Below are 16,100 nucleotides of genomic sequence, written 5' to 3' on the forward strand. Positions count from 1 at the left end.
AAAACAAAACAAAAAAAACACCATAAAGCATTAACAAATATAAATATCAGCTTTAATAGTTCATCCTTATAGTTCTTCCTTCTAAATAAATTGGGAATAAAACTCAGGGGCTTAGGATGTTATTATTCTAGAACCATAGTATTCGATAAATGCCCATTGAGTTGAATGCTAGGATGCACAGTGAAATATGAACTGAACAAGGTTCAGAAAGCCTGGGTACAAATTCTACCTGTCCCTTGTCAGTATGTGACCTTAAGCAATTCACATAACTTTTCTAGGCCTTGGTTTACTCTCTGCAAGCAAAGGATCAGAAATGAACACCGGACAGCTTCACAGAATTATGGCGAGTATCAAAGGAGCAAATACATGGACAAGAGCCCTCTCAACAATGCTGTGCTGTACATATGCAGGTAATACTCTAAAAACTGGGCAAAACAGCATTTTTATGCAATGATCTAGACTCAACATGTCAAACTCGTGGCCCACAATGAATATTTTTGCAGCTCAGCCAATATAACAGTATGTAAGAAATGTTTTAATAAACATTCCATAACTTAGTTTTTACAATATTGTTTTATACATAATCCTATAAAATAAAGATGTAATATGCAAATGGTCGTTACACCATGAAGCGTAACAACCGACTGCGTAAGGACGACCCGATCATGGATCAGCAGGAGCTACTGCTGGGGCAAGGAGCTACAAGCAGGCAGAGGAGAGCTACAGGAGGGAGCAGGGCAGCAAGCTATGAGGGGGGTGTGGGGAGAGGTGCGAGGGGGAAGCTACAGGAGGGCAGGGCAGTGGGCAGAGATCTACTGGAGGGCGGCAGCAAGCTACTGGAGAGCTACTGGTGCATGGATTCATGTGCAGGGTTTCTAGTTCTTAATAACGAACGAACTGCAATGTTCGCTAATGACTGGTTACTATAATGGTGTTGCATTCATTTCCCTTAAGCACCTTATGCGCAGGTGCACCATTTCTCTCCACTAATACTAGCAGTGAATATTTTAGCAGCCAGTTGCCACGTCATTAGTCTTGTACTGACTTGTTTGGTGTGCAGAATAGGGAATATTTCACTTTCAAAGAACAAGAAAAATAGGTTTATTTGCAGTACGCTTATTAATTTGTGCAGGTATTCAGTATCTGGTAAGTTAATGATCACGAAAAAATATTAATTTTTATTAAAACGCTCTATTATTTTGTTAACAATTACTCATTTATTTCAGCCCTTTGTATTCAGCATGTCTCTATTGAAATAAACCTAAATTTCTACGAAAATTGAAGCTTTTGTTATTTTGCAGTCCACATAAACTTAAACCTTGCTTATTTGGCCAGTGTTAGCTTTTGAGTTTAACTTGCTTGATCTAGATTCTAGACCTTCTCTGACTGGGAGGTGCAAATTGTTATGTTTCTGGGAATTTGCAGTCTGAACCAAGCTTGTGGCTCACAAGCTGACTTCTTCCCAGTTCTCTACACTTCTAGCCATCCCTGTATTAGGAAGCCCCAGGCAAAACCTGGATTTCCAATTGCGTTTTTCAAAACCATGGGGTTCTGAATTATTTCCCCTGAGAAAGAAGCATTGGTGGGGAGGCTATAGTGCATAACAAGGAGAGAAGAAAGTGGTTGTGATGTTGGAATTAGAAAAGAAGTGTCAGAAAATATGGTGCTCAATTTTAAAATGGACAAAAGGACTAGATAGTGTCCTTTCAGTGGGGATCTGGGTGTTGTCTGACAGATCCCGTGGGAATATCTGAATCTATAAGGACTGTGCCTTTCACTGTGTTTGACGTAGCTATTTTACAATTTTATTAAGTTGTAGAAAACTGAGAGTAATGCAAATGATTCATGTCCACAGAGTGAGACATAAACGTTGTTGCGTAATTAATTTCCACCTGGTAAAAGAGAGGATTTTAAGGGGTTTTTTTTGTTTATTTGTTTTCTTTTTAATTTGCATACTTTATTTTTTTTAAATCTTTATTGTTGAAAGTATTATATATGGCCCCCTTTCTCCACCGTTGACCCATTCTAGCCAACTCCCGCCCAAGCCTTCACCACCCTATTATCTGTGTCCAGAGGTTATGCATATATGCATATGAGTACCTTGGTTAATCTGGAAGAGAGGATTTTTTAAAATTACATTTTATTGCCATAAGGATGTTAACCAATTGCATATATTCACTAATTCATTACAGCTTTCCTGGTTGCCTATACATGTGTCTTTTCTTCCAACTTTATTTAAAAGCCAAGATGGTTTTACCATCCTGCTAATTTGCTTATTAATGTGTGAATTAAATCTTTGACAGATGGTCATTTTATATTTGTTTGAGTCAAGATATTACTTTCTAAAAATTGTCCTTCAATAAAAGATACATGTAAACGCATTTAGAATGCTCTCCGTAAGTAAAAAGTGGTTGGCAAACACTCGACAATTTTATAACTTCTGCTTAGAGAATGGATTTCCAACAGAATACAGGAAGTACTAATTGCACTGCATTATTTGTTGTAATATGCAAGATCTTATAGCTGAATCCATTTAAATACTAGTAGAATTAGTGCTGGTAATAAAAATTAAACTAAAATTGACCTGGATAAACCATAATTTGAATAACACTTGCACTATCTATATATATAAAAGGCTAATATGCAAAGTGTCCCATCGTGAGTTCGACCAGGAGACTCGGAGTTCGACTGCTTGCTATGATGTGTGCTGACAACCAGGGGGCTGTGTGGAACAAAGAAAGGCCCTGGCTGGGAGCTGGAAGGCCCCAATCGGCCCTGATGGCTGGCCCTGATGGTAGGGACCCTAACCTTGCATGAATTTCGTGCAGCAGGCCTCTAGTAATTAATAAATAAGGGTAGTCCAAAAATGTCACTCTACCAACTGTTAACCACAATTACATCTTCTATAAATACTTACTTAATCACTAAAAGTAATAAAAGTATCTGATTTGGGTTTCCTCCCTTTCGCCTACTGCCTTCTGATGGAAAAACAAAGTGAAGAAAAGATTTAAAACAGAAAAAACAAAGAAACACAAATAACTAACATGAGTAAGAAAATTCTGAATAATTAAGATATGCCGATAGCAGTCTGAATCAGATAGAAAGGTATTAATATAACCATCAGTGATGTCAGGGTTTACAATAAATCAAAAATGAAATGGAAAATTATTTTATGTTGAGTGGCAAAAATACTGAACTCTACAATCTCTGTGAATACCAATCACCAATCTAACCATCTCCTTCCACAGTCCTGAAGACGGCCAACATGTGGTTGCAAAAAGGCTCAATATATGGCTCAGAGTTTTTAAAAATGCAGCAAAGATTTATTGAGAATTAACTGATGAGAAACATTGTGATAGGATGTGTGGGTACAATGATGGGGCGCAGGGTGTGAATTATCTTTTCAAAGCTTCCAATTCTCACTTGGGGGAATGATATGTACTTTTTATAACACAGGATTACGTGTCTTCCTTCCTGTCTGAGCAAAGTGCTCTGGAAGGGCAGTACAGGGCAGGAATCAGTCTTACAGGTTTCTAAGAAAATGCGTGTTGTATCAGGGAAACACCAGAAAAGTGTCATCGTCCCCGCCCACTTGGGTGGTCTTCAATCTTTTTAAACAAGTTTCTCTCCTTTACATCAGCTCTTAAATCACTCTCCTTCTACAAGAGCTTATTCCATACTATCCAAAGCAGCCCTCTCTTCTTATTTCTTAACTAGAGGCCCAGTGCACAAAATTCATGCATGGGTACAGTCCCTAGGCCTGGCCAACAATCGAAGCACAAGTGTCTGGCATGGAAGGGCAGGTCCCAGCTGACCTCCAGGCCCTGGGCAGCACCTGGGCCCCCAGGTTCCTGCACACCCCCTTCCGCCTGAATCATGGCTCCCGAGTCCCCACAGGGAGATGCAGTGAGCGCGGCCGGATGCTGCTGGCCCTGGTGCATTGTGGACCCCTGGACCACCTAGCGGCGCTGCATGGAAGCCACGTGGGCAAGGCGCTCTCTCCCAGCTGGCCTTGCAGACCGGCTCTTGCACGAACCCACAAGGAGCGTGACCGGCTCCTGTGGTCCTGGTGGCTATGGCCTAGGTCACCCAGAAGGGGCTGCATGGGTGCAGGGAGAGATCTTTATGGGCGCCCAGCACCTGAGCTCGGCGGCTTCACTGGCACACAAACTCTGGCGTCCTAGGGGAGGGTAGCAGGGGGAGTGAGAGTGAGTTCGGGGAACACCCAGCATTCTCACCGCACCTCCATCCCTGTCACCCCTGCCCCTAGGTAGCTGATGAGAGGTCTCAGCACTTCGAAGACACCCACCATGTTCCGTGCTGGCCCCTGGTGGTAACTCACATCATAGTGAGCAGTCAAACTTCCAATCTCCTGGACAAACTCCAGGTCAAACTCCCAGTTGAGGGGACAATTTGGATATTAGGCTTTTATTATATAGGATTCAAATTGAGTCCATCAGCAATGCCAGATGAGAAGCCAGAAGCTTCAAATATTCTTCACCTATAAATTTACCTGTAAATCCAACAATCCACATTTCTCTCCCACATATCCCCACTGTTCATCTTTAGAAATGAACCTCTTTACCTGAAACCTAATTTCCATTTTGCCTCCCCACCCATGAATATCTTCAAGGACTTTCCTAGTTGATTATCAGCCTCCCACATGCCCCTATTCCACTTACATAGGTTTTGGTTTTGTTTGTTTTAAACACTTAAAAACATACTCAAATATTCACCAACTTTAGAAAATCCCTCCTATTTCTCTCTCTTCCCAATCTTCTATATATATCCTATCTAATAAAGAGGGAATATGCTAATTGACCCTCACACTATCACAAAGATAGTGGCACCCACAGCTACAAGATGGCGCCGCCCAGTCTCCTCAGCTCTGCTGTGCCTGCCTCCGGACACCCCCAGTCCCCTCAGCCCCCCAGCCACCCAAGGCCAGCCCAAGGCACAGGCAAACCTCGGAGGGCGGCTTCCCAACCGCCCAGGGCCGCCTGAGGCTCAGATAACCAGGGCCGGCCAAGGCTTGTGCTTTCAGCAGTGGCAGTAGCAGAGGTGTGATGTGACATCACTTTCCCCTGATCGTCGGGTTGCCTCCCACCCCTAAGGGTTCCCGGACTGTGAGAGGGGGCAGGCCAGGCTGAGGGACACCCCCTCCAGTGCATGAATTTTCATGCATCGGGCCTCTAGTATCCTATCTAATAATAGAAAAACATGGTAATTAACCGTACCTCCAACACGCTCCCCATTGGCTAATCAGGGTGATATGCAAATTAACTGCCAACCAAGATGGCGGCCAGCAGCCAGGCAGCTGAAACGAACAGGAGGCTTGCTTGCTCCAGTGATGGAGGAAGCCAAGGTTCCCCGCCTGCCGCTGCTGGCCTCTGAGCTACATTCTAAGAAACAATGTTGCAATTATAGAAGCTAAACAAACCCAGATACCTCCTTTCAGCAGCTGAGGTCTCAGAGCTGGAGCTACAACACTGTTTCAATTATAGAAGCCAAACAAACCCAGATACCTCCTTTCAGCAGCTGAGGTCTCAGAGCTGGAGCCGAACCTCAGAGCTAAAGCCGGCTCTCAGTTCCATTGACAGCCATAGAAGGTAAATAAATCCCAGAATAAAAAAAAAAAAAGAAAGAAAGGAGAGGTTGGGAGCTTCAGTCACCCGCCAGCCTGAAAACGGCCCTCAGCCCCTCACCCAGACTGGCCAGGCACCCTAGTGGGGACCCCCACCCTGAAGGGTGTGTGACCAGCTGCAAACAGCCATCATCCTCTCATCCAGGCTGGCCAGGCACCCAAGTGGGACCCCCACCCTGATCCGGGACACCCTTCAGGGCAAACCAGCCGGCCCCCACCCATGCACCAGGCCTCTATCCTATATAGTAAAAAGGTAATATGCAAACTGACCCTAACAGCAGAAAGACTGGGAATGACTGGTCACTATGACACACACTGACCACCAGGGGGCAGACGCTCAATGCACGAGCTGCCCTCTGGTGGTCAGGGCGCTCTCACATGGGAGGAGCTCTGCTCAGCCACAAGCCAGGCTGATGGCTGCCAGTACAGTGGTGGTGGTGGGAGGCTCTCCTGCCTCCTCAGCAGCACTAAGGATGTCCGACTGCAGTTTAGGCCTGCTCCCCGCTGGCAAGTGGACATCCCGCGAGGGCTGCCAGGCTGCCAGAGGGATGTCTGATTGCCATCTTAGGCCCAATCCCCTGGGGAGTGGGCCTAAGCCAGCAGGTGGTCATCCCCTGAGGGATCCCAGACTGTGAGAGGGCACAGGCTGGGCTGAGGCACCCCCTCTCCCCCCCCAAGTGCACAAATTTTTGTGCACGGGCCTCTAGTATATATATAAAGAGCCAGGATCTGTAACGTCCAAAACAACAGAAGGGACAACCGAAGGCCAGGCTGTGCACGCAGCAGGCTGGTGTGGGCGGGTACTGGCCAGCGGGCTGAACTGCTGACCTCTCTCTCTCTCCAGGCCTCACCAGGAGCCGATCCTCTCTCTCTCCCCGAGAGGTCAGCAGTTCAGCCCGCTCGCCAGCAGCCTGGGGCAGCTGCTGATCAGCCCTGACTCTCCGATCAGGCCCAGAGATAGGCCCAGAGATGCTGACTGGCATAGAAACTGACCAATCAAAAGCAAATCTGGGTGAACTGCAAGGAGCCAATGGCATCCTAGGAGGTGGAGCCTTTGACACTGACTGGCATAGAAACTGACCAATCAGAATCAAATGGGGGTGAAGTGCGAGGAGCCACTGGTTGCCTAGGAGGTGGGGCTTTTGATGCTGACTGGCATAGAAACCAACCAATCAGAACTTAATCTGGGTGAACTGTGAAGGCAGAACCTAAGGTGAGGGCTGAGGACGGGTTTTAAAGGCAACAGCGGTTTGGCATAAGACATAAGAAAGTGGTTCAATTTTTTAATGACCAGTTTGGCAGTATAGTGCATATAGGTGGCTATCAGTCCAGATACAGGGATTATGTATTTTTGTCTGCCAAGAGCATTTCCTCCTGCTGAAAAGCCTCCCCCTCCCCCCATTTAAGCAATGCTATCCTATATAATCTATCTATACTAATAAAAGGGTAATATGCTAATTATACCAGGTCAACCGGCCATCTTCTGGACATCCAACTTCCTTCCAGACAAAGCCATGGTGGTGGGGGCCGAGGTAGAGGCAGTTAGGGGTGATCAGGCTGGCAGGGGAGGGCAATTGGGAGCAAGATCAAGCCAGCACGGGGTTAGGGGCAATCAGGTTGGCAGGGGAGGGCAACTGGGAGTGAGATCAGGCTGGCAAGAGAGGACAGTTAGGGGCAATCAGTCAGGTAGAGACAGTTAGGGGCGAGATCAGGCCAGCAGTGGAGGGCAGTTGGGGGCGAGATCAGGCTGGCAGGGGAGGGCAGTTGGGGGTGAGATCAGGCCAGCAAGGGAGGGCAGTTAGGGGCAATCAGGCAGGCAGGTAGAGGGTTAGAGGCAATCAGGCAGGCAGAGGGGTTAGGGGCAATCAGGCAGGAAGGCAAAGGCAGTTAGGGGCTATAGGGCAGGCAGGCAGGTGAGTGGTTAGGAGCCAGTGGTCCCAGCTTGCGAAAGGGATGTCTGACTGCCAGTTTAGGCCCGATCCCACAGGGGTCCCCGATTGCAGAGGGTGCAGGCCCCCCATGCACGAATTTCATGCACCGGGCCACTAGTCCTAAAATAATAACTTAAAAGCATTTCTTCACTTCCATTTCATTTCCTAAATCTCTGCCACCTGGCTGCCATCTCTCCACCTCAGCTGTACTATAACAGCTCTTGCCAAAGCCACCAACAATCCCTTGTGAAAAATCACATCTGTATGGTTCACTTTCTATCTCAACTTCTCTACAGTTCTTGAGGCAGTGGGAAGCTCCTTCCTTGTGCCTGTCCCTTGGCCTCTACATCTACTAATTCTGAATTTCCTTCTACAGCTTTGTTCAGCCATCCAAGCTTCCTTTCCTTATTGAAACCTATTCCATGATTCATAATAATGATTAGTGTTCCTAAAGGCTTCATAGTCAGCACTGCCTCCCCCTCCCCAATATTTACCCATATTCATGGTTCTAACTACCTACACACTTTTATTTATTCAGATAACACCTTTCTCCGTTAGACCTGGGAAAGCCAACTGTGTGCTGAGCATTTCTACTTGGACCTAGTACTGTAACATCAAGGTTGACATGTTCAAATGTCAATTTTCCCTCTTCCTACCCTCCCCACAAATACTCACCTCCCTAAAGTATTTTCTATTATTTACCAGTCAACCAGACTGGGCCTAAGAATCATGCTGGATTCTTCCCTCTTTTTAGTCAGAGAATTTTAGGTGGACTCAGCCTATTTCATAGTTCCTAAATGCAATGCCAGTTGTATGAATGAATTAGACATTCCTCATTTCTCCCTTGAACTACTGCCATTTAAGTAGCTCCCTGACTCCAGCCTCCACATTTCCCCTTCCCAGCCCCAGTGTACTTTCCACGGTTTCAGAAACAAATGTTCTAAATGCAAATGTGCACTTTCTTGCTCACTATACTTTAACAACCCCCCTCTCTCTTTTCAGCCTAAATTGTAAGTATATTAACATGAGATACAAACTAGATCAGGGGTGGGCAAACTTTTTGACTCGAGGGCCACAATGGGTTCTTAAACTGGACTGGAGGGCCGGAAAAAAAGCATGGATGGAGTGTTTGTGTGAACTAATATAAATTCAAAGTAAATATCATTACATAAAAGGGTACGGTCTTTTTTTTTTTTTTTTTTAGTTTTATTCATTTCAAACTGGCCGGATCCGCCCGCGGGCCGTAGTTTGCCCACGGCTGCACTAGATCCTTCAAGGCCCTGTCCAGCCCCACCTCCTGTCCTTCCTCTTTTCCAAACTAAGGTTCAATTTTAATGACCTTCTTGATATCCCATGAATATGCATATGTACTCTCATGTCCATGCCTTTGCACATGTTCCCCCAGCCTAGAGGCCCATACCCGTCACTCTGAAAGAGTCAGAGAACACATATTTTGGAGTCAGACATTGAGTGGAGACTCAGCCCCCTTATAGAGATATAACCTTAGGCAAAGTATTTAACCTCTGTACCTCAGCTTCCTCAACTACATGGTGGGAAGCGATAGTATACACCTCCTGGAGATTTTGTTAAAATTTAATGAGATAAGGAACACAAAGTTCTTATCTCAATGTCTTTCATATTCTTAGCAAATGCTTGATAAATGACAGCTAGAGGTGACTAACTTTGGCTCTTCCTGCTAAAGCACACTTCAGTTGTTTAATCTTGTCCTCCTTCTCACCACTATGCAACTGTATTGAATTTCTTCACTGCTCCCATCATTCCCTCTCAAGTGCTGTCACTACCCTTATTACTAAATCTTGTAATTAATACTTGATTTAATTGGCCTCCCCATTAGGCTTAAAAGGTAGAAAAGCAAGGACAATGTCTTCATTTGGTAGCCTATGGATTAAACCCAGGGTCCAGCAAGTATGCCTCATTACATTCCTTATGAATGTAAAAAATTTAAAGTATGAATTCCAAGAAAGTAATACCCAAGAATTTATCAAAGAGGATTCATTATTCTTCCATACTTGAAGAGAACCCTCCACTTCTTACTTCTATAGACTTGATTATGGAATCGTGAAGCTACATATTTCAATGAGAAATCTCAATTAAATGAGTTGCAGATGAGATGGAAGAATTCCTTAAAAATTACATGAATGTACCTAACAATGACCTTCCTAGAGGGTGATGTATAAACTGGATCTTGAAGGAAGAGTAGGAATGTTATGGAAAAGTAAGCACTATCCAGGCAGAGTAGTAACATGTATAGAGGAGTGAATAAAATTAATAACTGGAAGCAAGAAATTATTCAGGTGATCTCTAGAAAATGGAGCTTGAAAAAATAGTTAAGCAATATGGAAATGCTTCCTTAAATATAATTCTGAGGAGTTTGGATTTGATAAAATAAGCAATAGCAGACCACTCAGATTTACCTGCATTAAAAAAATAATAATAAAGCAATATGAAGGGTGAATTGAGAGGAGGGAGAGAGACAAGAATCGGAGGCCCATTAAGAGATCACTACAATAGTCCAGGTAGATGACAACAGGAGAGAAGGCCAAAAATTAAAGTAAAAAACAAAGAAGTAAAATCAACATAAGTCAGATGTGGGAAGTGTGAGGGAAGAATGAAAGTTGTTAACCAAAATAGCATGCATAACTAGTTAGGTCGTGGATTAATTATTGAGTATACAGATTTAGGAGATTTAAAGGGAATATCCTTTTAACAGGCTGGGTATTAAAATACTTGCGGTACAATGAAATAAAGATGTCCAGCAGATCCAAGGATATATGGGCCCAGATTTTAAAAAGGTTGGAGCTACAAAGACTTGGGAATCACCAAGAATTTAGCTGATAATTGAAACCATGAGCATAAACAAGACGGCCCAGAGAGTCCTTGCAAAGCAACAGAGCAGGTATCAGGGAATTAAATGTTGTGGAATACCAATGTTTATGGAGCAAACAGCTAAAAAGGAACTAATTAAGAAAGTGAGAAGTAGGTGAGGCAGCAAAGAACTCCTGTAGACACAAAGAAAGCGTCTTGATAGGGACAGAATAGATGTTGAGTGGGATAAGTACAAATAGCCTCTAGATTAAAAATTAGATCACTAACTTCTCTATCTGCAGCATTGCCAACAGACTAGTGGAATGAGGAGTCATATTGCATTTTGGAGATAAATGGGAGGACAGAAAGGAGAGGCAGTTATTCTTTCAATAAATTTGGCAGTCTAAAAGAGCAGAGAACCCTAACTGGTTTGGCTCAATGGATAGAGCGTCGGCCTGGGGACTCAAGGGTTCCAGGTTCGATTCCGGTCAAGGGCATATACCTTGGTTGCGGGCACATACCCAATAGGGAGTGTGCGGGAGGCAGCTGATCGATGTTTCTCTCTCATCGATGTTTCTAACTCTCTATCCCTCTCCCTTCCTCTCTGTAAGAAATCAATAAAATATATTTTAAAAAAAAGTAAAATAAAATAGCAGAGAGAGAAGGTGATAATGAAAGGAGTATGAAGACAGGAACAGGGCAAGATTTTTTGGTTCTTCTTGTTTGTTTTAATTTTATTTAAGGTTTGATTGTTTTTAATATGGGTAAAACTTAAGCATGTCTGCAAGCTATGGTGAAAGAACCAACGGAGAAAGAAAGATCTAAGATATAAAACTGAAGAATTAAATTGATTAGGTAGGTCTCCTAGGTGGTGAAAGTGAAAGAGCTGTAGACAGATGACATTTTCCTTATAAAGGTGAATATGTATACTTCTGAAACTGGGTGAGAAGGGAGAAAGTGATGATGCTTACCTAAGCTATTATAGGTAAGTTTAGAAATGGTAGGAGGGAAGTTGGGAGAGTCTACTACACCATACATCAATACTAATTTTTTTGCAGCAGAGTAGGATTAATTATCTGCTTGGAATGGATGTTCAGAATGGGGTAAGAAATCCCAGGAATCACTAAGGTAAGTAAAGCAAAAAGACACCTGGTAGAAATGAATCTTTTTTGCCATAGACTTTGACCCTGGAATGAAAAACTGGAGCCTCAAACTGAATTGGGTTAGAATTAGGGTCAAAAAGGAGGATTTAGTCAGATCCCTCCTCAATAGAGAACAGACAAGGACTGGGGTAAATTGGGGGTGTCCACAGTGTATTTTGTTCTGACTCAAAGTAATTGCCTCTAGATCGTAAAGTGGCCTTACAAGAACTGAAGTGGTTGAGCTAGAATTACGGGGAAGGGCAGCAACATCCAGAATTAAGGTCTTATCAAGCATCTAAAACATATTCAGTACCACTGAAGGATAAAAACAACAAAATCCCTATTTCCAAGTAACTGCATTTTATGTTATTAAGAGGCATGGAGTCTGAAATGTGTCTCTATGTCCAGCACTATTTTCTCCATACAAAGTGCTTGGAGCATAGCAAGGGGGCTCATACGTGAAACAGAAAAAAAAAACAGAAAAAAAAAACACACAAAAAAAACACAAAAAAACATTTTGACAGACCTTACACTTGCCTTGTCTTTTAGCCCATCACATACTGAAATATGCATAAATATGCTCAATCCCTGCGTTGACCAGATGTGGAGTCATATACAACTGCTCCATGGGTATGGAAGAAAGTAGAGGAGGGTGTCGCTTCTAATTCCTATTTCACCTCCACATAACCACACAGAGGGGAAATCGAGGTTCTATTGTTTCAGTCTAGGTCTGCCAGAATCAAATTTCCTGGGTGCTCTGTATTTTTTAGTTTAGTATTACAATGAGTTCAGCAAAATTGATTCTGCACTATTCTTCTTCTTCTATCATAGAAAATATATCTGTACAAGTGAAAGTAGCTTCATGACAGCCCGAGTGCATTGTATTAGACACAAGTTATAAAAATATAGAATTTTAAAATTTGTATAAATAGTTATGACAGCAAAACCTAAAAGTTGGGTTAATGGCTTTATAAAAATTGTGTCACAAAAATATCATTAATGTATTAAAAGCAATGCCTATACTAGCCACAGTTGAATCGGCATTAAGGAGTACCAACAGTTTTAATAATATGAGTGATAATTTTGGATTCAGAATATTTATCAATTTTGGGAAAAACACCTATTTTTCATCTTTAGAACCTAGCCTTTCAAATCTCCATTAACATCTCAGTGGCAAAAATAAAACATCTGCCAAAATACAGACGACAGCATGAGCAAATGTCCTAATAGTAGACTTTTCGTTTAATGCTTTAACACACTGCCTTTAAACCGCTGGGGCGGCCCCATAAATAAGGATTTTTACATAGCCAGTTACTTCCTCAAAATGGCAACTTGTGTTTTAAAGTAATATATATTTTTAGGAGAAAACAAAACATTTTCTTTAAAGCGAGTAAAATTACTACAATACTTAAGACAATAAACATGTTTTTTAATAATGTGTATCCTTGATTTTAAAAACTCTGAAAAATCATTCAACCATTGACAGTTCATATACTGTCATTATTTGAGTAAGGTTTTATTTACCAGTTTTTGAATTCCACTGAAAATGGTGATGTGCTTTTAATCAAAATATAATTTGACATATGGGGCATGAGGGAGGGATGGAGCATAATAATTCATTCTGCATCTTGTAAACCAATACAGGGGGTTAGAGTTTGCTGTAATTAGATGGAAGGGGTATTTTAGAAAACTTATTTTACTACAAAGGTCAACTGAAACTGTAGTGGCTACCAGTAAATGGCATTTGATTACCAGTCATTTGTAAATGAATCTGAAAGCAAAATGAAAGTCTGAGTAAACAATGAACATAAAAGTCCATGGACTTTCTTCATTCTAGGTTCTAAATTCTGTCTCTCAAATACCTTGGTTTATAACGACTTGTGTTCTAAGGCTGTTAGCATCTCTTCACAGGTGCCCTTTAAAAACTAAATATTAAACACAAACAGAAATCCATTGGTTTATATACAACAATTAACACAGCTCAAGTGCATAAGGCCTCTATTCTGTTTTTCTTTTGTAGGTTATTAGCTAGTACACTAAAACACCATAAATTCTGAATTCTATGACTCTATAGGGACTTGAGCACATTAATATTATATGTAAATGAGTGCTTATTATACATGATCTTAACTATTACTAACAGAATTCCTATCCCCAATAGTACAATTCTAGCAGTTCTTTCTAATCTACTTGAAAACAGGACCCCTGTTTTTAAAAGAATACATGATTTATCATTTTTATTCTTCAGAATAACTTTTGATGCCTGCAGTCTGAATTAGTGATATTTTATCAAAAATTTATAATCTGGTTCAACATGCATTCTGATCAGGAAACAGGTTTCTGAAAGCAGTATTATTTTAGTTATTTTGATAGTAACAGCAATGAGCCATTAATGATAATGACAGGGAACACTACTTTATCTAACATCAACCCTTCAGATAACAGACATAGTGATTATGAACAGCTCCAACGTGCCAGGATTTTCGGAGAATGGGGAAAGTGGTAACAGGGTCTGAAGAGCATCTTGAAAATAGCCAAAGTCACAAGGCTTTATGAACAGCACAGGGAGGCTAATATTCAATTTAAATGTAATTAAGTTCAAATTCTAAAATTAAATATAACAATTGCATGTTTACTGTTACTCAAATTCAATTTGAATCTTAGAAAAAATTCACAAAAAGGCTTTATACATGTGAATTGTGACAGGCACAGCCTATATAGCCACACACACACAAAATTACATTCTTCCCTCAGTTTTTATAAAGCACACATTTTTAAAAAATAGTTTCCAAAAGCTTGGGGCCAAAACGCCTTTAACGTGGAAAAACACCAAATTCCAGTTGGCTGCAAATATGTTTTGACACTAGGGGTTACTGTCTTCTTATTTCAAGCGAAATCTATTGCTGTTAAAAGGTTCCCCCAATACAGGGGGAAACTTGAATGTGCTCTTTGGACTGTTTTAAAGTGGTTGGTGGGGTGGGGAGGTTGAGAGGGTTTCCAGGAAGTCTATTTTTAAGGTTTAATAAATTTAAAAAATAAAATGGAGAGAGGGGAGACGAAAGATTCTTCTGATTAAGTGGTGAGTTGGAAATAAAACCATCGTATCAAGTGTGCCCCCCTTACCTCCTATGTTCATGTGGGAGGGCAAACAAGAAAAATAAATAAATAAATAAATAAATAAGCATCTTGCAGACTTCACCAAAATGCGCACTTCATCGCAAGACGCCTGGCTCTCCCACTCGCCCCTCTTCATCCCCAGTGGATTTAAGCTCCTCGGAGGGAAGAGGGGTGCCAGAGAGGGGGACCCTAACAGCTGCCACCCACTCGCCAAGGAAGGCGCCCTTTCTAGTTATTTTCCGCGCGAGGTGCGCGGTGTGGAGTCTTCCTCCATGTGTGCGTCTGGAGGCGGAGAGCGGGGGAAGGAGATGAGCCCACTGTCACCCGGGGAAGGTGAAGAGGAGGGAGAGGAAGCAAGGAAAGAAGGAAGGGGGCTCCTGAGTACCCGCGGGGCCTCCCACGTTCGCGCCCGGGCGTCCAGGGCCCGCGCGTCCCGCACTGGCCACCCTCTCCAGGGAGCTGCGGGGCCAGCGGGGCGCCGCGGAGGCGGGAGACGCGATCCGCAGAGCCAGGTTCGGGGCCACTCACCGCGGCTCGCTGAGCCCAGCAGCAGCAGCACCAACAGGGGCCACATCGCGCCTGCGAAGGGGCCGCCTCCGCTGCCGCCGCCCGCGTCTGGAGCAGCCACCGCGGGTACAGTCCGGACCCCGCGCCGCCGCCCGTCACGAACAGAACCCCCCGCCCAGGCTGCCGGCCTCGCGCCCGCGAGTCCCAGCCGCTGCACAGCCGCTCGCAGCCGCCGGAGCCGCGCACGCGCGCTCCGCCCCGCCCCGCCCCGCCGCGGAGGCTGCTGACGCGGGGACCCTTGATTCGCGGAGTAGTCAACGTTCCCCGAGGCTCCGCCAAGACCCCCGAGCCGCTCCCGGAAGGTGGCGGAGGCTGCGGTTTGGGGGCCAGCCTCGCCGCGCCCCCTGCATCCCCGCGCCGGGGTCCGGATACCCCTCGCCAAGAGGCTGGGCGTGTGTTCCCTCGCTCACTGCCTCTTCACTGTCCCCGCCTCTCTCCTCCTTCCTTTCTGCTTCTCGCACCGCCCTGGGCCCAGGGATCCTGCCCCCACTGTCCTCTCCTGCTTGAAATGTATTCAAAATGTGGCTCCAAGCCACAGTATAAAGAAGGCCTTTTTAAAAAAAATTGAACTTATCGGGGGTAACATAAGTTCAACAAACCGTGGAGTTTTCAAGTGTACAACTCAATAAAAATCATCTACACACTGCATCCTGTGCCCATTGGTCCAAGCAATGCCTCTTTCTGTCCCCACTGGCCCCCACCCTTTGACCATCGCCACCCCTCCTTTAGCTCTGGCTGTCACCACACAGTGGTCTGTGCTATGCATATATGGTTTTTGACTAATGCCTTCATTTCCTTTCAATATCTCACTGAATGACACAGGGCACATCATTCAAATAGAAGCAAAAGACCTTTTAAAACTGACAGTAACAT

General features: G+C 43.8%; 1 protein-coding gene across 8 annotated transcripts in view; it reads right to left on the reverse strand.

Moving 5' to 3' along the window:
- LOC118675362 (leukocyte surface antigen CD47-like) overlaps window positions 1-15,623 on the reverse strand; it is a 55,623-nt gene extending 40,000 nt beyond the window's left edge. For 4 of the 8 annotated variants that reach the window (XM_036347986.1, XM_036347984.1, XM_036347983.1 and 1 more), the window contains exon 1: window positions 15,189-15,410. In XM_036347986.1, coding sequence (XP_036203879.1) covers window positions 15,189-15,234 — 46 coding nt within the window. In that variant the 5' untranslated portion in view covers window positions 15,235-15,410. Of the gene's footprint in view, window positions 1-2,917; window positions 2,990-15,188 lie in introns of those variants that run through there. The other 4 variants (XM_036347980.1, XM_036347981.1, XM_036347988.1 and 1 more) reach the window with 3 other exon arrangements.
- Window positions 15,624-16,100: the final 477 nt, after the last annotated feature.

This window comes from Myotis myotis, unplaced genomic scaffold (assembly GCF_014108235.1).
Source record: "Myotis myotis isolate mMyoMyo1 unplaced genomic scaffold, mMyoMyo1.p scaffold_m19_p_2, whole genome shotgun sequence".
NCBI classification, from domain to species: Eukaryota; Metazoa; Chordata; class Mammalia; order Chiroptera; family Vespertilionidae; genus Myotis; species Myotis myotis.